The 23,595-nt window shown below is 41.5% G+C and overlaps 1 protein-coding gene and 1 long non-coding RNA gene across 10 annotated transcripts in view; one reads left to right on the forward strand and one right to left on the reverse strand.

The window, feature by feature from the left end:
• LOC147758495 (uncharacterized) overlaps nucleotides 1–3,046 on the forward strand; it is an 11,978-nt gene extending 8,932 nt beyond the window's left edge. Inside the window, exon 3 of the long non-coding RNA XR_015319771.1 lies at nucleotides 138–3,046. This is a non-coding gene — a long non-coding RNA (uncharacterized LOC147758495). The remainder of the gene's footprint in view (nucleotides 1–137) is intronic.
• Nucleotides 481–23,595, reverse strand: part of LOC111246490 (unc-112-related protein-like) — a 36,849-nt gene continuing 13,734 nt past the window's right edge. For 4 of the 9 annotated variants that reach the window (XM_022796169.2, XM_086978329.1, XM_022796179.2 and 1 more), the window contains 11 exons: nucleotides 17,208–17,460; nucleotides 9,282–9,508; nucleotides 8,544–8,858; nucleotides 7,965–8,246; nucleotides 7,484–7,656; nucleotides 6,931–6,993; nucleotides 5,730–5,957; nucleotides 4,782–4,947; nucleotides 4,395–4,659; nucleotides 4,112–4,212; nucleotides 481–4,002 (listed from right to left, as the gene is read on the reverse strand). In XM_022796169.2, the coding sequence (XP_022651904.1) occupies nucleotides 3,865–4,002; nucleotides 4,112–4,212; nucleotides 4,395–4,659; nucleotides 4,782–4,947; nucleotides 5,730–5,957; nucleotides 6,931–6,993; nucleotides 7,484–7,656; nucleotides 7,965–8,246; nucleotides 8,544–8,858; nucleotides 9,282–9,508; nucleotides 17,208–17,346 (2,097 nt within the window). In that variant the 5' untranslated portion in view covers nucleotides 17,347–17,460 and the 3' untranslated portion in view covers nucleotides 481–3,864. Of the gene's footprint in view, nucleotides 4,003–4,111; nucleotides 4,213–4,394; nucleotides 4,660–4,781; nucleotides 4,948–5,729; nucleotides 5,958–6,930; nucleotides 6,994–7,483; nucleotides 7,657–7,964; nucleotides 8,247–8,543; nucleotides 8,859–9,281; nucleotides 9,509–15,777; nucleotides 15,919–17,207; nucleotides 17,461–17,642; nucleotides 17,966–23,595 lie in introns of those variants that run through there. The other 5 variants (XM_022796188.2, XM_022796218.2, XM_086978331.1 and 2 more) reach the window with 5 other exon arrangements.

A 23,595-nucleotide genomic window follows, 5' to 3' on the forward strand; every position in this document is an offset into this window, starting at 1 on the left:
TCTCATGAGATAAGCCGTTAGCTTGAACTTGTTTTCCGTAATGCTCAATTTAAATTGCTGCCATTAAGCATTGCGTTCGAGCGCGGAACAATGTATGGCAACGCTTACCTAGACCGCCCTATGTCGTTTCTTTCTAGGCAAACACGTTACCGTTGTATAACGACTGAGAGCTATCTGATTCCTACAAGTAGAAACAACTTGTAAGTTAGTCTATTTTATAATAAATCCTGCTTCGCGCTTCCTGCTGATCTACAGTGGAAAGCACCGCAAGCACTACAAGCATGATCCGTCATGCAGTCAGCAGTGACGGTGGCTGAACGAGCCTGAGAAGGAACGAACCGAGGACACACAATTGTGTTCCAAAATTCTTATTGTTGTTGAAACGACGATGCGGCCATCTTAGCCCATCCCCTTAGTTCCGCTACCGGCTAGCGGAAACTTATCTCTACCATATTGATGCGGAATTAACGACACGTATGATACGCAAAATAAATTATATGTTGTTAGTGGTTTTATTTTGAGGAACTTACTCGGCATAAGTTACACATTAGCGATTGCACGTTTCGCTTAAAAACATCTCCCGTCGTCCATCAACGGCATGAAATATCGTGTCGAAGGGAAGCGATGACCTCTTTTGTTTGCTTCGCCCATATATCGTTGTCACTTCTAACTACTGAAATATCGCCTATAGTCGCTTTGTAATATTTGATTTTTTTTTCTGGTAATTTTTGCAGTTACATAATTTCTTGTAATTTTCCTTCGCAATAAATTAGCCATTCACTATTACCGACGATAGCAGGTAGATATTTCTAATGGACATTAACGTCTTTTTCGTCTCGCGAATACGTTTCGCCGACTAAAACGGCCGTACAGCCAACATTCTGTTCTGCTCTAGAACAATCTCCCTGAAAGCTTGCCCTGTTGTTGCTCCAATATCGTTAAGTCCACTGCAAACAGCGGCGGTAAAATTAAATGCTGTGGAGGTTTTTTTTGGTAAATTCCTTTGTGGCGTTGACACATTTATAAAAAACGGCAATTTGATTTACTTTACTTAGGGAAACAACTTAAGAAGTAAACAGCAGTATCTATTTGAAATTCGGTAGAGTAAACGGAATAGAGAAAATAACTCACAGCAAAAACGCTCTCCTAGCGTTCCGCTCAATGTCACTTCGTTGCAATGTCGACCTTTCTCTTGCTACTTCGCTCTGTTCGGTGCAAACGAGCGGACTCGTTCTCCAAAATCGCATTGTCCTTCTGCCGATGGAAACTCGTGCGAAAATGATTTGCAGAAGACCAATCATATTTACTTGTTGTACACTGGACCAACATATAGACCGACTGTATGTGCCTTGTTTTGTTCCCGCCCATAGGACGGACATGTGCGCGTCTGGTCCACCCATTTTTCTCCGTAACGTCAACACCTTTAGAATAATCATAATAGATTTGCTTCGGTACACCGTCATTCCCCATTTATGAATGGGACTAACGAACTAGAAAGTGGGCTTAAACAGGTTAGTGGCATTTCAGAAGCATTACGTCTATAATAACAAAACAATCCACAATTGTTTCTTATCTTTCTTGCACTAGTAATGTCTCTCGATGCGTTCGTTCACCTGTAGTTAAGGTGACGCGAGAAGCCGTGGTAGGTTAATTCGATGCCACCGCATCCAAGTATATACTACAGAGACTGTCTGATCGTTTGCCCTATTGGACCATAGTGACTTACTACGTTCGTTAGTAGCGGTTGAGCAAAAGGCGACACTTCTCGAAAAAGATTGCCCGCGACTGTTACTTGACAATATTGATACCTATGCATGTGTACTTCTTCCGAAGTTCAATCTGCTGTGAATTCAGTAAACGTAGAGTTTATGTCGCGTCCTTCTTTGTACGACCACCGTTGAACTTCTCTACAAATTAGTATCAGTCTGTGCGCTCTGTGCGAGTGAAACTACACCCTGTTTAGAAAACGAGCCGTACCATCGTTGTGCTTAACTACTTTTCTTTTTCTGTGTCAATTACACATATTGTATATCTGTAATGTTAGAATCAAAGAGGTACAAACAATTGACACATGACGACACCATTTGCTTTTCGAGAGATGTTTTCCCGGAAGCATTCGGTACACTTTTGATCTTCTTTCCTTTCCTTTCCTTTCCTCTCCTTTCTTTATTATCGTCTTTACTTTAGCGCATTTTTCTAACGCTATAATTTTGCCCCGTAGTTTCGTCTTTAGATTACACAAACGGTGCACTGTTTGACGTTAACGAACACAACGAGGCTGTCTAGAACATTACAGACGCAAGTCAACGTACATCCGTGTCGACGACAGACGACAATGACAGAAGAAAACAACGCTGTAGACGTATTGAGAGCGAACACCCGTTTCCTTAGGTCCGTTTTTTTCTATATATTTGTGTTACATTATTTGTTTTAGAATAGGTTCGTTTATCAACCACATTATCTCCTTCACATTTGTTCTATCGTGGATCACTCATTCAACGAGACAACAACGAGAAGGAGCCAAGTATATATATATATATATATTAAGAAAAAACATATAAAGATTTTCAGTTTAAATCTTTCTCGCAGTTATTTGTCATTTTTCTGGTCGATCAGTTGATAAGGTACAACTTTCGATATAAGGTTTATAGAAGTGTCGAGGTTGATGGTAAGGGTGAGGATGATGGACAGATCATGTATTCTGTTTAGCTACCTAGCGGCTATGCTCGCCAATATATCTGATGCGCTCAGTTCCGTTGATCGGAGTCTCTCGGATTAGCAATCTCCAATGCTTACGACCAAATTTTTTATCTTCTTTCTGCTATATAAATATGATTTCAAACTTCTCGTTACAGCAGACGTTCCCCTTTTTTCCAATAGGCCTTCTGCTTGCCCTCTTCGAGCATGGTGCCTTGCTCTTATATACTTTTTATATACTCATGTACCATCCCACAGAAAATAGAAGGTTCACAAGAAAACTTCTGTATCTAGGTGTCTCCTGTTCATTGTCCGTGAATCCTGGCAGTCGTTGCGGTGCATTGGTTATTATGGGTTAGTGTAATGATTAATGCAATTTTCGTAAACGTACGTCTCTAACAATTCTTTTCACAATATTTTGGCTATCCATCTCGCACGTAATGTCCGTCGCGCTTCTTGTTATTACGTCAAGTTAGCAGATTACGGCACTTCTTGCTCTGCTGGTGATTCTCGCGAACCATGGTAAGTGGTTAATACGTAAAACTTTTATGATTTTTAGGTTCTCTCCAAAGTTCGTCAATGCAGGCTTATAGTCGTTTAGTGCAGCTTAAAAAACGGGATTTATCTATTTTATATCTTGCCAACACTCGCTATTACTATCTAATATAGCTATTGTTGCCAACAGTAATTATCAGCTTAGACTTGATCCGCACGTTTGTGACACGATCAATGGCTGGAAATCGTATGAAGATCAGATGACGGATAAACAGGTCACAAGACGATACGCTACAGAGGGACTCGATTTTGGGAAGCACACTCGAGCGTGCTTTGGAAAATTGTGTTCAATAGCTTGCTTGGCTTATCTGCATTTATATTGTCGATTGGGCTTGATTATTGAGACGTAAAATTGCAAATAAAGCAACTTTATTTTCATTCTAGCCTGTGGGCCTTTCGTCGAAAGGCTGCCTAGCTTGCAATGAAATACTCGAAGCTTGACTGAAGTATCATGACAATGATGGGCTCCAGTTGCTTGAAACTTTTGCACTAGTAGAAGTGGGTTCGATGGCTTGTTACTTCATGGTTTAATTCACTTAATACGTCCATCCGTAGATTGCTTTATTAACAGAGAAATAGCTAGGTAAAGGTGATTGAATCAGCTTAACGTTATTAGTTCCATCCACCGGTAAGTTTGTGGTATTGTTCCTCGTTGAGAGCTTGGTTTTGCTCTTTTGAGCGCATCGAAAGGAAAATATAACCGCCGATGAACTCGTGGATAGTCTTGCAGTCGGCAGAAAGCGGCGACACCTAGAATAATAGTGGGATCAATGCCAGTTGTGACACGAATAAATTCCTATTGTCTTTAAAACGAATTTTAAAGAAAGGAATCTGGGTAAAGGTATTTGAACATACTGACCTGGAAGTCCTCCTCTTCAAACTGCAAGCGCAGCTGCTTGACCTCCCAATTAACGTCCCAGGCCTTCATCGTAGTGTATCTCCACGTCTTCAAATGGTCGCCTATATTATAGAGCCAACGTAAATATCGTATAAGGAATTAACATCATACAAAAGATATACTGCATTGAGTATAAACAGGTTTAATTCCATTTCTGACAGAAGCTGGATTAAACAAACAAGTTTGTGTTGCATTTTTAAGTCGCAGGATGGCCTCGATGACTACTAGAAATAGCATTACGAACCAGCGGATAAATCCACGCGCATAAGCCGGTTAATAGCCACACCAAGAATTTCGTCCTTCTTGGGATTTTGTGAGAACCGGACAAGGAACAGAGTTATGCCGAAGTCAGGCAACGCTTGCCAAGCACGGATATACTGGAGTTTGGCCTCGGCAAGAGACAAGTCCTTTACGTTGGAGTGCGCTAACAGAATGCCCTTCTGAACGCATCCAGCGCCACGTTTTCGAATAAAACGCGGGGCACTGAAATCCTCAACGACGATGTCGCTCTGCAACATAAATGAGAAGTGCTCTCCGCTTAAATAAGGACAAAGATTTTACTTACATAGCCTCACATTAGACACATATATATATATATATATTCTCTACCCATCGAAGGGGAAATACTTACGCTGGCCTGGAGAGCGATCGATGGACTGGTTACAGGTTTCTGCATCTTGAGAAACTGTTGCAGTGCCTTTACCTCCGGTTCGTAACTGGCGTCTGCCATCGTTTTGCCTTTAGTGGCCAGCCGAAAAGCAGCCATCCAATTCGAATACTGCTCCTCACCTTCGCACCTGACGGGACAAAACAAACCAATAATCAATGGCGGTCATTGAATGGTACAATATATATGAACCAATAACAGGACTCAATTGACTTTTTCAGTTCATTGTGCTGCACTTGCTATAATTTTCAAGTAAATGTGGCGCGATGCTTACGGAAAATCTACGTTACGAACTAATCATAAGAGCACCATACTATTCTGGCCATGAGAAGCGAAGTTATAATGAAAAGCTTTCTAGATTGTTTTTCCTTATGTTAAACCCTACAATCTACGGCAAGATGAACTCCCTTGGATATTTGTACCATAGAAAGTCGTTGTTTCCCATTAGGACTTAACAAGGCACCGCATTGGTATTAGTTATGCGATCATAATTTAGTAATAAATGACCACATAATCTTTGTTTCATTTCCAAATCCTGTATAAATCTCAGGTGGCAGACACGAACGTATGAACCATCTTTTAATTATGTTTATAGGAGACGATCTAAATAGCTAGCTGTTTTGTTCGATCCTTATAAACTTAGGTTAAATCTGTAACTGAAAGGCCTTCTACTATAATAAATTCTAGCAGACTCTGCTCATGATAAATAAAAAACTCATCTAAAGCCACAAAGTGTGCGCGGACTCCCAGACCTACACAGGTTGTGTAGTATGTGTTGCCGGCGGGTCTCGAAGCAGCGACCCTTGTCGTTATTCAACCAGAGACTTGACTACCCCCGCTCCCCCCTCGACAATAAGACCTGTAAAAAATGGTTTTTCGCATATCGACCATAACCTATAGCCAGCTACCTACCTGAGCCAGTACTCCGTCATGCCCTCAGCGCTGGGCACCTCTAAACGGACACCGTATTTGGCTTGTGCGACATCAACGTCGGGCGCAACTTCTGCACCCCTCAAACTTAACACAAGTTGTGCGGGTCCATTAGAGTTGGCTGCCTCACGGCTTTTGTACATTGATAGTGTTGTATCCCGAAATACGAAGAACCTCTGTTGGAACGCTTTCAGGGTGAACTTGCGTGGTCTACATTGCAAAGAAGCGGTCATCGTTCAGGTGTCGATGGCAACGATGAGTGATTCCGTTTTGTAATCACATCGAAAAGTCGCGAGCAGCAGGAAATTTGACGGCAAGCCGGATAGAGAAGTAAAAGGAAGTACATGTAACCATATGTTAAGTTCTTAAAATAGAAATGAGCTGGATTGGCGGCGAATAGCACTCTTTAGACTACTAGAAAAGGGATTAAGTAGGGTCAATTATATATGTATATATATACATATACATATATATATATATATATTAATAATTTTATATATATGCTGTTTTTGGCGTCAGTTTTACGCAGTTACATACAAATATAGCTACAATAAACTTATATCACAAAATCGCATAACTATCAGTTGAACCCAGGGTCAAATCAAAATGTAGATTTAAATGCGGTGCCTATTTAACTTCGTCAAGTTAATATCTCGTAGTGCTCCTCTACCTGCTTGGTCATGTCCAACATAAATTTGTCAATGAGACAGTCATCAACTTAACTATGGATTATACTTACATATGCGACTATAAGTTGCAAATTTCAAACAGCTTTTGACAAACGTTGATGCAAAGAGTTCAGTACATGAAGTGTTTGTTAATCACTGACGTTCTCTAATTGAGTAGTACCAATAAATGTAGTTGTTTTGTTAGCCTTTGACCTTTAATGGCTGTAGGCATCTATTAAACACGCTTGAAGGTAAATTCAGTGCGGAACTAAGGACAAAATGCGATGGATTGGGAAATGTTTGAGGTGAGGGTTTTTTGAGAGAGATACCTTTAGTTCACGCCACTATCAGTACACCACAGCAAAAAGGAGTGTCTATAAACCGGCAGACTGAAGAGGAAGGAAGCGCAAAGCATGGCAGACCACACCGTCAGATTACTATTTCTCTAATAATAAAATTGCCAACTGAAGAAGAATGGCAAGCCAACCACACAATAGAAATCTTCAAAAACTTACGGATAGCAGCAGCAACAACAACAGCAGCAGCAGCACCGATAACAGCAGTCTTTCTCGCGAGGTCTGTTTTTTTTTCGTTGATTTGTACGTTGCAATCATTAATCGTTTCGTTCATGGGAATCAATTTGTACGATACAACTACTTTGGTGACACTATACAATGATTCAAATTATAAAACTGAATTGATATTTAAGTTATAGTTTTATACGATTAAGTTTTGCCAGCTTTCGCAATGCCTAAAATACGAAAAAATCAGTGCCATGGACACAAGTTGCTATAACGGTGAGGATGGCTTTTCCATGCTTTGAGTCAGTAGGCTGGAAGTTTTTATATCTTCTTTGGATCGCTAACTTAATCACTTCGTAAGCGTAATTTTTTTCTTGGATACGATTACAATGATTATGTCACGATGTATAACTGTTGCTAGATTACTCTCGCTTCTGATAAAGTAGGCAAATATTTTCATCAGGAGTATCTTCTCATTGACATCAGTTTTTGTGTCATATCCTTAGCTACGCTACGCTCGAATAGATATATACCTAACAAAACTCACTTCAGGAATCTGAGGTATGAGGATAGCTGAGGCACTTGGGTAATCTGCATTGCATCTGTATGGTCCTTATTAATGGCAGACCCTTCCAAAGAAACCTGAAGGTCATCTAACGCAGCATCAATATCATCTTCCTTAGCCTGGTTTCCAGAAAGTGGGCAATTCCCGGAAGCAGTCTGTAAAACACATGATATGTGACACTAAATAACCTATAAACGACCAATCTCAATTGATGTAACGATGCAAACAATCGACTGTGTGTGTGTGTGTGTGTATGTACAACAAAGTGCATGTAAAAGGCGCACATTTTCCATTACAGCCATTCGTGTGGTCAGGTCCTGTCAGGTCAGGTATCCTGCTAACGAACAAAACATGTTATTAAGCCTCTTAATAAACTGTACTACCGTTAGAGCCAAACTGAGCTCAGCTCGTCAACACGAATTACTATAGCAGAATCATTCGTTTTATCCACTGCAATATGTACCTGCAGGTTAACTTGTAGCTGCAGAGCTCCAAAGAGCGACATTTCGGCTTCGGTGCAATCGATTTCTTCCTGCAGCAGCGACCTTCGCGCCTGTTCGTAGATCTGATTGATCCGAATAGCGTCTCTCTTCGGATTTAAATCATAGAATGAGAGATACTTAAATCGTAAACAGAGCATATCGTACTCAGCAACGTCTTGCTGCATTAGTGACAGAGACGAATCGAGCCAGCCAGAGTTCAGTCGGGCGCGCTCGACAAGATTTTTGGGTCGAGGCTGGACCGCCTGTTGTGAGCATACATGGACATATGTGAGAAAGCTTTCTAGCTTACCGAACAGCTCAAGAGACCGACGCAAAATGATTTTAATGATTTAACGGACTTCCCCACATTCTGTCATACAGTGAATGAGATGGGTGTCAATACAAGTTCTATAACTTCCTACTCATGCACTTTATCCTCCTTTACCCGTGTTACATGTTTTTGAAATGCTTTGAGCTTCAAATCTGTCTAGGCATGCGTCTTATACACAGCTATTCAAATCAAACCAATTTCAGTTGTAAATAAACTTGCACTCAATTACTTTTATACTGTTTGGCGGCTTGAATGGCAAGGATAGTGGGTGCTGATACTGTGCTAAGTAATTGCTTTCAAGATAGGCCGAACTGTTGAACGAGCATGTTGTAGAGTTAAGGGAAGAATTAAGCAGTGTTTTATCATGTCCGTTTTGTTGAAACACTGTCCCAGGTACTCCGTGTTTTTCGAGGTTAAGCACACCCTGTCCGGCTATTGTTCGCTGCCGAGGTGGAACCCCCACATGGCGATAGTTCTTTTTCAGATGATCTTGGCTTAGCGGACGACTGAAGCCAAGCTCTTCCGGATGTCGAATTCCCAGCTCCTGTAAAACAAACACAACGATAAATTGTTACAGGTTCGACCCGATGGGGTTCTGTCATTAGGAAACGGTACTTAGCTCCTCTTCAGCTGTTTAGGTTGACACTGTAGTAAATGAGACTCGCAGCCGTTAAATCTACTGTTCATAAGTTATAGTGAAGACGTGATGCTAGTAAGTCAAAGCGTTCCCTTCGCTAGCTAATGTCAGACCCAAAAGAATGATGGGGTTTCGAGCATTACATATTTGTCTACTGTTTCACTAATAGGTAACCATAAAAAGCATTTTTTTCTACCTGAATTGTCACCGTTAGAGCAAAATTCAAGATAATGCCTGCTGGGCTAAACAAACTAAGACACACCAGCAAACAGCTCACAACCGAAAAACATTATTAACAACTGCAACGAAGGACAAAATAATTAGACTTGCCTTGCATAGTTTGACGACGGCTGAAAATGCTGTAACGCAGTAGTCAACTCGGCAATCGAGGATCCGCAAATCCGGAAACTGAACTTTTAGAACTTTATGCATGGGCGTAAAGTGAAGCGACGCATCAGCCTGAACCCCATACTGATCGAGTGTTGACCTTGATCGGGAGAGCCATTTATTAGCCTCAGGCCACCACAGTGCGTGATCAGACCAATCGTTCGGCACATCTGAAACAAATTAATCAAGCAACAACATAATGCTTAGTTTTAATAACAACGGAAGCAGCAAAATCTAATGTAGTAAAATAACAAGAACATGATATTGTTAGATGTGGCTTGTACATACTGTTCACATAGTTATAAACAGCTGTTACCTTAAAAGAAACATAGTTATCAGTAATCTAACATTTCTACATAAGGCTAATTTCTCGGCACTTTTTTGTATCATGTACACCTGTATTCAACAGAGTCTGATACCGTTAACTCAAATGTTGCCATCTGAGCTTTTGTCAGGCGAACTACGACGAGAAAGTCAATCGTTGACTAAGATGGTGGAAATTCTACTGTTAATGCCTTCAGTCGCCGATTAGACAATTTTCAAGAACGACATTTTAAGCTCGAAAATGGGTCTTGTGGGAGACTCCTTACAAAGCTGGATAATGAATAGTTGGATCCATCTCAAAATTTACAAATGTGTACACTCAAACATGCTGTATGTAGAAGTACCACAATTTCTCCTTTGGATCAAACTATTAAAGTAAAAAAAAAAATCAACAAATTAATGTCACCTAGGTCGAGCGAGGATCAAAAACAAACGTGGAGATTTTCACAGTACAAATGACCCATTCGTGCACCGAATTTCTTCGTGGTTCGCGATAAAAGTTGCTTTCTCTATGCCACCGTACCTGGTGACATTAGTAGGTGGATGCAATTACACCCGCAAAACATCAATCTAGCGCAAATGTACAGCCACAAAAGCTTAGCTGGTGGGCCAGTAGAGCTTTACCATTGCTGGTTCGTCAATTACGGCTAAACAGTAGTGACAACAATTGAAACAAATGATGAAAAGCTTCGAATTAAACAGCTAAAAACAGTACACGAAGGTAAACTACTACCATTGTAAGACTGCGCTCGACCTTAAAGAGGAACACCTGATTCCACAAAGCAAAAATCAAAGATGCAGGAGTTACAAATGGGGGCGTTTTGTGATCCATTATACGCGCCATACATTACTCCCACGGATTACCACTTTTCCAAAATTTTTCTCGACAAATTATTTATGGAAGAATGATTCGAATCTTAGTGTCAACTATGCTATTCGACACATCACAGGCTGTCGTATTCTAGACTTCAAGCCCGAAGGATAAATATCTTTGATCTTTTAGATGATAGTCTACATTTCGATGAGAAACGAAAAAACCACGCCTATGAAAAAAGTTACTTCTTAAAAAAACGTCACTTTTATCAGGCTGTCCTAAGCAGATCTGTCCCGTTTCAAAGTTTCACACTAACTTTTGAATCATTCATACGCATTGGTGCTTTCTCGCGTTCTTCAGAGATCTCAGACCTGGGACTTGAAAATCTTTCAACAGGTGATTACTGACTATCTTGAGTTCTGCCTTAATATTGACACCAGTATCAATCCCCTATGACGCAGTTTTTCTGTCTAATCTTATACTAGAGTCATACTGTGTACCGTTAATTACTATAGCACTTACCTCTGATGTTTTTTCGAACAACACTGACACCGAGGGAAATCGTTCTATTTTTTTACTTCGCTTTGCATTTTAAAAACGATTTTCTCCGATATGAGTGGCTGTCACTATCATTACCTGAGATAGGGGCCTTCGGTCACACATTTCATGTTGACCAAGCCGTAGTTTAACTGAGTAACTCTCCTACATATATACAGAAAGTATAGTACTCTTAGTAATGAAATATGCCAATCAGACGTTTTTTTGAGCGTAATTTCCAAGTTCGGTGACTGATGCCCTTGCTTGGCTATAGTGAGAGACACAATTATCGTCGAATTTGTTACACATTCTTTTTGTACCAATTGTCTACATACGATTCGGAGAAGGATCTAACGAACAGGGCTTCTGTTTATGCTGCCCACTGAAAAAGCAGCCAAACATTTTTTAGTCCGTTTGTGGTAAGGGCAGTAGTAAGAGGCCCCCCTCCACAAGTGTTTAGCTTGAGTGCGTTGAATATATAAGATGCAAATGTTAAAACGGCATGTAAATGCCCCTAATACTTCAATTAATCATTAATTAATTTCTCTACCGGATGCTTTTGAAGCAAAAACATATGAAAAGATTTGTCTTTTCTGATTGCTCACTGCACAATACGTTTTTTCCGAAACGAACTGCGGCTCTGTCATGTAAAATGCAAAGTGTGTGTATTTTAAAATTTATGAACGTTCAAGGTGAAGTAAGTTACTGATTAGAGCCTAGCTAAGTAAGTTACATCCGCAATATATTGCAGCTAATCCTAGGAGGACTGACATACTCATGTCGGCCAACTGTTTACCTGCAACGCTCAGTTTATCAATGTAAATTCTAAACAAACTTAAAAGTGCCATTTGCTTCTAAATTTTCCGAAAGTGTGGCACTATGCACCATAGCACAGCTACATCAGCTGCCATTTTCGTATCGGCGGGGGCGGCCATCATTAGTGCGTTGAATCCGTGTTCAGTTGTGAATATGTTCATTCATCAAGACGTGTAAGTCGTGAGGACTTCACCACTACTTTCACCATGTCTTCGGAGATTCAACTTAATGAATTCACTAAATGAGTTGATTTATTAAATAAGTTGTTGCATGCAGTTCAGTTGAATGCAAAGAAATGAATGGACTATAACGGCTTGCAATAAAAAAAACAAGCTCGACCTGTAAAAAAGCATTTTTACATGTCTCCGTTACGCAACGGTATGCGTCACGGTTCGCCAACATTCGTAGCACAATGATGTCAGCTTGGGTTGTCCCAAAACGGCCGTACTGCCTACACCCAACAATCCATTATCGGTCCAATGATTCTTTACTTCACTAGCTTTTCGTTCGTAGTCATGCTTAGCATACGTCGGTGAACGGTGTATGGTAGGGTTTTACGAACGCTTAAGTACTGAACACGTTTACGCGTCAGAGCCGACATACATATACTCACAATGCGGCCTTCCATTCCTTGAAACTAACGGATTAGTTCTGGCTTCTAATCCACTCGCTGATGTCTCGCACAATCGACGTCACCGCATCGTAGCATCGATGAGTCACTACGGCGTTCAGGTGCCGCAAACGCAGGAATCAAAGACTTCTTTGTAACAATTTGTTCGTTATAATGATCAACGATGATTATTTGAAATATATTGATGAACCTGGATGTATAGAAGAAGTTACTCGAGTAACTAACGTCGATGTGACCGACCCTAACGTAAATGCTCTCACTTAACTTCATTTGTAATGTCTCAGAGTATTGCTGGCATAGAATAATTACTAGTATCAGGGGTCCCGTTATGGTTATAGAGGCAACCTGCAGCAAACCATTTGGAAATGTGCAGAGCTCAAACTGATAAATTCAAGCGGCTATCGACCGCCAAAGGTTTAACCCAAGTAAGAACTCATCGTCATGTAAAATTACATCTTTCACATGCGGTACCTTACGGATGGCACAATATAGGCACTATCGTTTCGAAAGTATTGCACGCTATGCAAAAAGGTGCAGATCTATACGAGCAGAACAATTACCATTTTAGAATGCTGCTGCGAGCTTTGTTGCCCTTTGGAATAAGAAAACGTTCCCTCTCCCCGTTCCAGTTTTCAAACGGATTATCTGTTTTTGTGGGAACTGTTTTTGCTTCCGCTATATCCGAACGCCACCCGACAAAGTGCCTTTAACGTTGGACGTTACCGGTTACGAAAACATTTTAGAAAACTACGAATACAAATTAACAGCAGTATAGGATATGGACGACACGATCGATTTTTCCTTCTGACCCACACAAAAGTGTAGAGGAAACAAAGCTTTGATTAAACTTCGACATTGTTATCACTCACTAAGGATGCGTGGTTTAGGTCTAATGACAAAAGGAGCCTGACATTTATGCAATACAATCTTATATCGGCACGCACATATTTGAGGAAACTTTCAGATTAACCAGTCGTGAGCAAAGGGCCTGATAGGGCTTTGTGTTCATGCTGTCGTTAAATTAGAACTTCGTACTAAGTCTGTCTGAAATGAGGCTGACCTAGAGCACGCCTATGCTCGCAATTATTGTGTTTACAGAAAGCATGAAAAATAGGCAGAATCAAATAAGCTTCATAGTCCTAATCTGCAGGACCTTGCATAAGATCATACAGCTCAGAAGCTACTGCGAAAATTAGACAAAGACGATCTTGCTTAAGCACATGCCGCCGGTCTGAAGAAATGCAGTAGCATCTGAAAGCACCTATAAAATGAATCGGTTTTGTCTGATAAAGGGCATAAATGAAAGAAGTTGTTTAATGTGACATGAATGTGGCATACTTACTAGAAAGGCAGGCATAGATAGGCGTGGTTAGCGTTTCCATCAGTGTTGTCTAAGCTAGTTTCCTGTATCCAGCCCAACTATTCGGTAGTTGGGTCACTAATTCGAATTGGATCGGGCAACCCCACACAAGAGATTTGTGCCGTATTTGCTACCTGTGTTATTAATCTAAACACCAACACCTTGTAATGCTACTGAAACCGTCATTCGGACCAAGGTTAAAATGAACGAAAGTGCGCACACACTTATATAGTAGACATTTTGCAAGTAGAAACTGCTACTCAATACGGTGCCAAAAATAGTATCAGTCTGCTTATCAACGAGGTCCTTGACCTGCCATTGAATAGTGACCTGTCGTACGACGCGCTCGAACAAAAAAGTAGAAGAAAAGAATGATACCAAATCGTTGATAATACTAAATAATAGGAACAACTTTGACTCTGGATGAAAAACAGACGACAACAGAAGACGACGACGACAACAAATACAGGTCTACGACTTTGAAATTGAGTAACTTTTGAACTACACGCCGTCAGCAGATGAACTTTTGCTGGTATATGACTAAGATACTCCAGTCGTCTAGAAACTTTTGAATGAAAACCGGTTCAGGTTAGTCCAGAGAAAATGAGTTCAGAAGTATTAAGAGAGAAGCAGAGAAGAAGACCTTTTGGTTTCGCAAATCAACGTCCAGTAGTAAAGTTTTGGTGCCTCGAAGGCCACCGCAAAGTCAAAATTCATTGACGCCTGGTGAAGATATCAGGTGTTAAGCGAAATCACAGTACGTGAAGGTAGAAACACTTCAAGAACGGAGATTGGAGTGTTAGTTAGGACGTAAAAGTTAGGAGCGCATCGCCGCAATTATTTTATGAGAGCGGAGCTCGAGTCTCAAGGCTCTGTGGGCCAAAGCTGGCATTTTGAATGTAACGTTTTCAAAAATTATAACCCAAATCGTTAAACACGAAAACTTCCCATTAATTAACTTGAGGTCAATTGGAAATACATATGGTTTAATTCACAAAAATTTAATCAACAAAAACCCACTTGAAGGATTTTCAATCGCCATGGATAAAACATAACGCTATAGTAGCCATAGGCGAAACATGGCACAACCTCTATACGCCACGTATGTTCTGAGGTTCAATGATGGTAGTACTTGCAATGAATATCAAGGATATCTGCTATTACGAGTTACTCGCCAAAAATGAAACACTGAACGCGCCCGCTATTTCGAGTTTCTCAAGAAATTTATGGCACAGCAAACAAAAGCATGTAGTCTGGTTAGTTGATAAAAACGCCAGTCGTCATAGCCATGCCTCGCTTATTTTTCTTAGATCAAGCATATATATATAGCACGTATAAAGTTCTCTTCCCGATTTAAGTCTGTCTGGTTACGGGGCCTTCCATACCCTAAAAAAAGGCAACTGGTGAACCAGGATATCCCACTATCGATTTACCTCGAGAAGCCATAAATAGAGAAACTGCATACGAGGACGCGAATGGTAGGTATACGACTGCTGATAGAGGGCCGGGGCGAATGTATAAAAAAGAAGGCAGAGTATTTCTGACACAAATCAAAAGGCCTCATCCTAACCGAGCTAGTTTAAAAGTTATTCAATTTCGCTTGAGGCAACTTAATACATACCCTAAGCGACCAGACAGACAGGCGGCGGCAACCCTAATAGACTTCTAACCGTCGCTGAGTGAGTGCGTCAGTCCAGTGAGTACAAGTAATCATGCACATGACCGCCTCCACGCGTTTCTTCTTTTTCTCGCGTGCTGCTGCACTGGACTACGCCGGCCGACGTACCATGTCTCTACAAGTAGCTAACCCTGAATGGTGAGATACAACAATATAAACGCGTGCTGCACGCCGAAGTGTCGTATCTCGACAACTACGGTCTATTACCTACCGCTAGTAGCATTATTTATTATAGTACAATAACACAATAACAAACGCAACACATGCACGACAGCTTACGATTGTGATTTAAGACGAGAGAGCACAGCTGTTAGACACCCGATTGACACTTGGACTAGAGCCATGCCGCGTGCAAACAGAACAAACGATCGCGGGGTCGTCACGTCCTGCTGAGAACGCACCGCTCGACGGACGAACAGTGCCCAAACGAAACGACCAACGACGCTCGGTGAAAACCATTGCGACGACGAATTGCGTTTACCACTCTCGTGCTGTAAAACCCAGATCTCTCCACCAAGAGGAAAGGCAGCCTAAACAACGGAACGGAGGCTGGAATTACACAGCAACTGCTACAACAAGAATGGGCACAGCGTGCTTCGACAACGAGCGCTACTGTTAAAACTACAATAACAGAACTAGAGACAAAGAACTCTGGGAAGGCTTGTCGGTCCGGCCGAGCCTAAACAGCTGCTGGAAAGCTGGTTACCAGCAACAGTTGCCTTATCTACCCAGAGTGGGCCTTCTTTTTTCTTCTATAACGCGGTTGGTCATCGTAACGAGAGGAATAGTGACAATAAGTAAACAGACCAGAATTCATTTTTGTGCTTATATCCACCACTCAAAAATTCAGCGGTATAGCAACGATATTCAATAGGAACAACAGCATATCAATCGAAGTAACACCGAACTACAGTAGCAAATATATAATAAATTGAACTCGAACAAAATTGAAGCCTAAACGAGCAGCAAGCGTAGATTTTGACCCACCTATAATGCGCTCCACGAGAATGTGAAAACGAGATATATATGTAGTATAACTGAGCATATGGTTGTACAACAAAGAAACAAAGTCATGTCACAATATCTTTAAGATTCTCCTCATAGTACAAAAGAAGATTACAGCCATAAGCTCACTACCTAAACGAACCCATACGCAGAGGTGATCGACAGCGTCATACAAAATCACATAAAGCCGCAATAGCCGAATAACGCCTATGAAGATTACGAAGTCCACGAGTACTGGTGCTAACGATACCAAGATGGTTTTTTTTTTTTGCTTTGCTATCGATTCCGCGGTGGCGAAATGTAAGCCCTCGGTTTGAATGAAGACAGAGGGAAGATCAGTTATTCTTTGATGCAATAGTGAACCTATGTGTACAGCCATCTGACTGAATGAGCAGTGAATACATTGCGAGTTGGCTGTCGTTAGCTGTGTCATGGTCAAATGAAGCAGCACGCTTCCAATCAGCAGCACAAGACATGACATCGACTGGTGCCAATTTCTAAACAAGCTTGTACAATCTCTGTCACCGCGTGACCGCGGAACTTTCCTTTTGTTCCATTCCTGCGCGGCTTCCAGTAAAGAAGCGCTGCTACAGATCGACCACCTCGACGATCACGTTATGGGCTCGTACGTGACTGGTAACGTATAAATAGAACTTTTTCATTGTCTATAAGTATTATACCTGTATTCGTATTGATGTACTTACTCAGGGTATCGACGAGTTTGAGCATCACACCCCCAATGTGCAGGTCCCCCATGACCCGCAACTTGCGTTCCACCTTGAGATCGGTGACAAAGATGCGCAGCTCCCACGAGCCGTCAATTTTGACACCGTTGGCAAACATCTCTAACGAACAGTGAAGGATCCAAGCTGGAAGACAAGGACGGAAGGGAAAAGCACTGTGCCAGGACAACGGCACAGGCTACCTACGAACAGCGATTCAGAGCCACACTGGATTCTGAAACTCATCAAAGCATTCATTATAGAGAGATTAATTCCTGTCCATGGTCAAGTGTACAGCACAAAACTATCACTCGCTACCTAATCTTTATAGTACCGTAAAATGTCTATAATAACGCCTAACGTTCCTTTGAATATAAGAGTCAATCAGCATCTGTTCAAGATATATCTTGTACGTACGATTCATCACGATTTCGACTTAACCAGATCTTCTTGAAAACGGATTACTCTTCCGCCTTCGTCAGAATCAGCTGTTTCACAGCTTTCTTTAGCGCCTACTCACTCGCACGGCATCACCCACTGGACGCTGTCGTATAACGTAGCCGACCCAACGCGCATATAAGCAATTTTTCCACCCACCATCTGACAGACCCAGATCTTGGTTCTTATGCCACAGCTTTAGCGAGGTCAGTTCATAGTGATCTAGTCCAAAACGTGAGGCTTGTTAGAGATGAAACAAACACTTACACCCACCCAGTGTGCTACCAGGCGCCACACGAATAATTTGGTAGGCACATGTTGATCTCATTACACTTTTCGTAAAGTAATATCTGAGACAGACACTTTTCCAGCATCCCCTTCGGTGTTGGCGTCTGACGTCGAAACCACGAATATGCAGGACGAGAGCAGCAGCTGTACCTTGGTGCCAAGTATTAAGCAGGGACAGCAAGGACCCTCTTGGGCCAGCAAATATCACTCACATTTCCAATCTACGAATAATAGGTCCACCAACGCGTTATACAAAGAACAAACTGTAAGCTTATTGTAAGGGGGGATGACAGACTTCGACAGAACCACAATATGAGCCTTCGATTTCGGGCGAATGCCATTTAGCGAAGCTTATGACATTGGCTGCAATATGTTGATTGCACGTTTTCTAATTTGCACAGATTCTAAAAATATCTGTGAATGGGTCATCAGGACACGCAAGAGATAATAAGTCCGAGTATTTTCCTCAGTCAATAGACTGTCATATTGCAAACTACCATGTGGCCTTTAAAAATTTACTCTTGTTTCAGAAAAACACAAAATCTTCCTTAATTTAAAAAGGACGTCATCTAATATTATTGTATTACATTCTTTATACCAGCGTAGTCCGAGCTTATAAGCTTATTTTTTTTTAGCGGTTAGCAAAAGCGTGTTCGATCTCTGCCCGATATAATATCCTAGCAATGGCTCTAATATGTAGCCTGAATGTAAACCAATTGACTGGTAATCGCGGAATCATAGACTGATAAACCGCACAGGCCTATGCCCAAACGACTAAGAAGAGGGATTCATTGTTACATCGGCTTCTTTACGTAGCAGATTTTACCACGTTTATCTGACCAAGAGTGACCAAATCCGCCGATCATCTATTGCAGCTTTTGTGACTAATGAAAAAGTGCTTGACGTAAAACAATACGCAACGTTCAATCATGAAAGTATAATGGTGTCCGCTTTTTATGTACATATAATTCTACAGAGTCTTCGAGTGCAGTTTTCAGATATATAATTATATAGATTTAAAAAAAATAATAGCGCCCCTTAAGCTCTGTGCTTTGTTACGGTTAAGCTTTTTGTATTCAATTACACTTAACATTTGAAATTGGAAACAGAGCTACGCAACGCACCCTCATAGGGTAACATTTCGTAGTTGTAGGAGAAAAGCATCTTATTCAATGTTTTTTTCTCACAAATGAGAATCGCAATCTAGTTATTGGATCGTTTTGGGATTGGGTTTTGATTGCCAGCGGAAAACACCGACTTCTCTCAATGTACGTTTTCATTCATAGGGACAAGCCAAGCCTTTGCCATGACCCGACTAGATGCACTTCGTGTTGTCGTATGTAAAGTCACTGCCTGTTCTAAAATGGCCCAAAACAAAGATCTGTCAACGGTAGAACTAGTTTCCAGAGAACAACTCCCCTACTCGCAATTTTCATTGTTTACATTTTGTGCTATATAGAATGTAAACGAATGCAAACTAGCAACAAAAAAAGTCTATGAAAAAAGACTCAGCGTCCAATTGTCCATAGCAGAAAGTCATACTAAAACATGCCGAAGTCTGAGAACAGCGCACGTAAGTTATTGACGCAAGTTCTAGTCATCAACAACAAATCATCTATTCAACAGATGCATCTTATCCTTTATCGTTCTCGCTTTTGCTATCTTGATCATTCCGCGCCTTAAATAGGTAGATGTTGCTCTCCTTAGAGGACTGCGATCATAGGGTAAAATGCAAAACATTTGAAAGTCTGTGAACAATATTATAGCAATAGCAGTGATCTTCTGTAAACTGGGCGTCTAGGAGCGGTTCCCAAGGTGTCTAGCTCCGCAAACCGCTCGTGTTACGTGTATTTCTGCCACTGTTTTCACAGAATGTGTGCCACAAGTCTTTTGAAGTCCTTCAGAAAGTGCGCGTCCTTTCTACGCTGAAATTTTGTCAAATGGCGAAACAGATAAAAAGAAGAGTTGAACTTTAAGATGGCAATATCGTGCGACGTGCATGAGATGGCGCATCATCACTAAACTGTGTATTTTGTTTCTACGGACACAGCGGACTTGCTATAAGCATTTTTTTCAGTCTATTTGAATATTTTACTCCAGCAACTTGAATCTACTGCCCGGCGTATCTAGGTTCCTAGCAAATTCGAACACGGTATAGATGATGACACATGGAGGGCAACCGAGAATACGAAACAGCACTATATTAGCAATAGGTCCTAGTGATAAGTTAAGAACTTTTGAAATCTCGAGATTAGGTTATGCTACGCGGAGGATCGATCATATGAAACGTCAGCAGCGAAGCTGGACCTTTATTAATTCATACGATTCCAGTTGAGTTATTTCAATCAAATTGTCCGATCAACATGATACTTCACGAAACTACTCATACCCACTGTGTATCCTTGTGCGCCGACTACTGCATGATACTCGTCTGGGAGACTCTATTAGCACCACATCTCTAAGAGCTCTCATCTAAAGGTGGTACGATACACTGCACGTGTTATCGGCCATTTGTTTTAGTTATTGACCGAACGCTCATTGGAGATGAAACACAGCCTAGCAATAGTTTCATGGCGGTGGAAGAAGCGGCCGTTCGGCCGCTAGTCGAGTTTGCGCCAACGAAAGCATGCTGAGACGGCTCGCGCCCACTTGACACCACTGTTACTTTGTATAAAATGCAATCCCTGTTGACCGTCTCTATAATATAATAACACATTCACGCTATGTACATCGGCCTCCAAACTCAAGCTTACTCCCTGTCTATTGACTACTTGACCACTGTAGATGGTGTCGCCGCTGGTAAAACTAGGAGACTACCTATCTTGTTCAGTGCTTCCGAACGTCACTCCCAATGCAGCTTTAGTCATTCGCAGAACAAACAGGCTAGCACATACAGCCAGACTCGAATGGAGCCAACCCCGTTAGGGTATTGACTCTTCGTACCGTTATAAATTGGTACATCAAAAGCTATTGTATCGTCTATCCGAGCAAGTGACGTGTGGCTTTTTATCCGGTTTGCCTGATTGACTGTAGCAATAGGCCGACTCAGATGAAAATTCTTGAACGGATCGGAACTTAGTTGAATAATGCAAAGATAAAACTGGTTGTATATAAAGATATACGTTGTAACACTAACCCGCAGTCATATCGCAGTCCGCCTACTGAAAACGTCGATAGGTTTCCCTGTTTTCCATATTTTTGAAATTGAGATTTAGACTAAAAATAATTTACAGTAGGAAGTTGTACAGCATTATCTAACCGAGAATACGTTCATTTTTTCTGCAACACATTCATTAACAAGTAGCAACTTCTAATTAAGTACGCCAAGCTGCAATGGTAACATCAATATCAATAACATTGAAATTATTTAGCAAATGATTATAAAAGGCAATCAATTCTGTAATTCGGAGATGAGACCCCATCGATGCAATATGCAATTGCCTCCCATGACAAACGTGCATCCGGGTAGTGGTTATGGTAGCGTGTGTCGCAGGTTACCGCCCGGATAAATACCCATTCAAAAGTAAGTCAAACTAGTATTTTTTCTGAAACTGACTCGTTTACAAGCCACTCGTAGCGAACTGCACCAGTCGCAAAGAGTAAAAAACTATCATTTCGTGATTTACCCATCAACTTGTCTCTCGCCTTTAGTTTTTATGGAAGCGCCACGTACTACAGACATACTGTTTGATGCGCAATAGGCAACGCATCAAGGACCAATCATAGGTCGCCTTCATGAACTCATTATTAGCACAGCGCGTGCTTCTTACACATAATCTCGAAGTATGAGCATCTTGTGCTAGTCCTTTAGACCTTGCTCCGCTTTTGTGCCTTGTTCTCTTATGTATTCGTTACACACAGAGGTACAGTGTATGGGCATATATTTGCCGCTCGTTTACTACCTAGCCTTGACAAGCAGTGCGATTCAGAATGAGCTCGACCGGCTGCTTTCAATTAGCAAACACCGTTAGGTCAATGAAGGCCCACTTTCGTTGAGACAAAAAACACGAGAAGGTGTTCACGCGACACCGAGCAATAGAAGCCTGCCGCCTTATCTCGACCTTTCCGCAATGGCACTATAGTGCTACAATTTAGAAGATCCTTGCCCCGCCTACTACTACAACTAGCCTACAATTATTAACGAACAGTGTTCACAGCACGGGGCTTTTTCTATGAGGCAAGGTTTAGCAACGGCAAAAGGAGACCTCGAGCAGAAGCGCAGTATTCTAAAGCACACTAAGCTGTCTAGACCGCGATGAACGACACGCTGGTTATTCTAGCCAACAGTCGACTTTTGACGGGGCTTTTTTACCTAGGTTCAACGAGAAGGCTCGCCATTCCATTCTGAACCGGTTGACGTTATTGTTGCTATTGTCGTTTTAGCCGAAGTTGTCGTTGTGGTCATCATTTTTCTTCACTGGTAGTAAGCGCTAGACGGAATGGCGCCTTGACAGATCGAATGGTTCTACTATCGCAAACGTAGGCAGACCGCCTACTCGCGGAGATGGGATAGAAGCCGGAAGAGCAGACGATAAAAAGACAATACGTAGTAATACCTATCATAGTATAAGAATTATACTGGCATACAAACAACATTTGCATGCGACGGGTCGGCCAGTTTCCAACATGCAATAACACAGAAACATACAAAAGTTGAAAGGCGATGCCAGGGTCAACAAAGATCATTTTAGCTGACTCCGCCTTAAGCTAGCGCTATTTAACGGGCGACAGCGACCTTTTCAAAAATGCAAACATAGCCTGATTTTTAATATCCCATACGTATTATACGCGTTGTGCATACTGAAATAGTATTGTAATATATATATATATATATAGTGTGGCCGACTATATCTGACATTTTACGATCCGGTCATTTTAAATGGTGTGGCCCCTTGAGAGAGAACCGAACTATCCCCTGTCATCATCGTACGTAGCATGCATCTGATAGGCGAGAATACGAAGTCACGCACCACTCACAAGAGAGATATCGGCGACCCTGGAGGCAACTGTACTAGCCTACGCGATCGGATACACATACTGGCTTTACCACGAACAACGATTCACAGTTGTCACTCCGAACTAGCGGAATATCGGATACGTCCACGCATATCTGCAGCCGCCACAGCAGCGTCAACAACAGCTTTTAGCACCGATATTTGCAGCAACGACTGAAAATATAGTTGGCTGCTTCACCCACCTCAGCCGCTGGTCTTTTTTTTTTTACTTGTATTCGCATTGTAAACACGTAAAAATAAAGTCAATAGAAACAAGATGCTATCTATAAACACGATTCCCCGCCTCTAAAATGAATGAATGATAGTATATTATTTTATACTTACATCGTTGTTACATGTCGCGATAAACCTCAACTGGCATTTGTATAGCCGCAACTATATATGCTGCCCACAACTAGAAGAAACAAACTCTAAATATGGAGCTCGCGCAGTACATCTCCAAGTTGATGTCCTGAATAATGACTTAAATTTGCCCGATGTGCTTAACAATATGAGCAGGTCCGGACTTGCATCCTTAATATTATCATGACCCTAAAAACCGCTTTAAAACTCGAGTTGTATTCACGACGACTGGATACAACTGCAAATCTGAATAAATACAAGGAAACAGTCATCGTTGGTCCGCTGGA

Source organism: Varroa destructor, unplaced genomic scaffold (genome assembly GCF_002443255.2).
Source record: "Varroa destructor unplaced genomic scaffold, Vdes_3.0 BEIS01000001.1, whole genome shotgun sequence".
Taxonomy (NCBI): Eukaryota; Metazoa; Arthropoda; class Arachnida; order Mesostigmata; family Varroidae; genus Varroa; species Varroa destructor.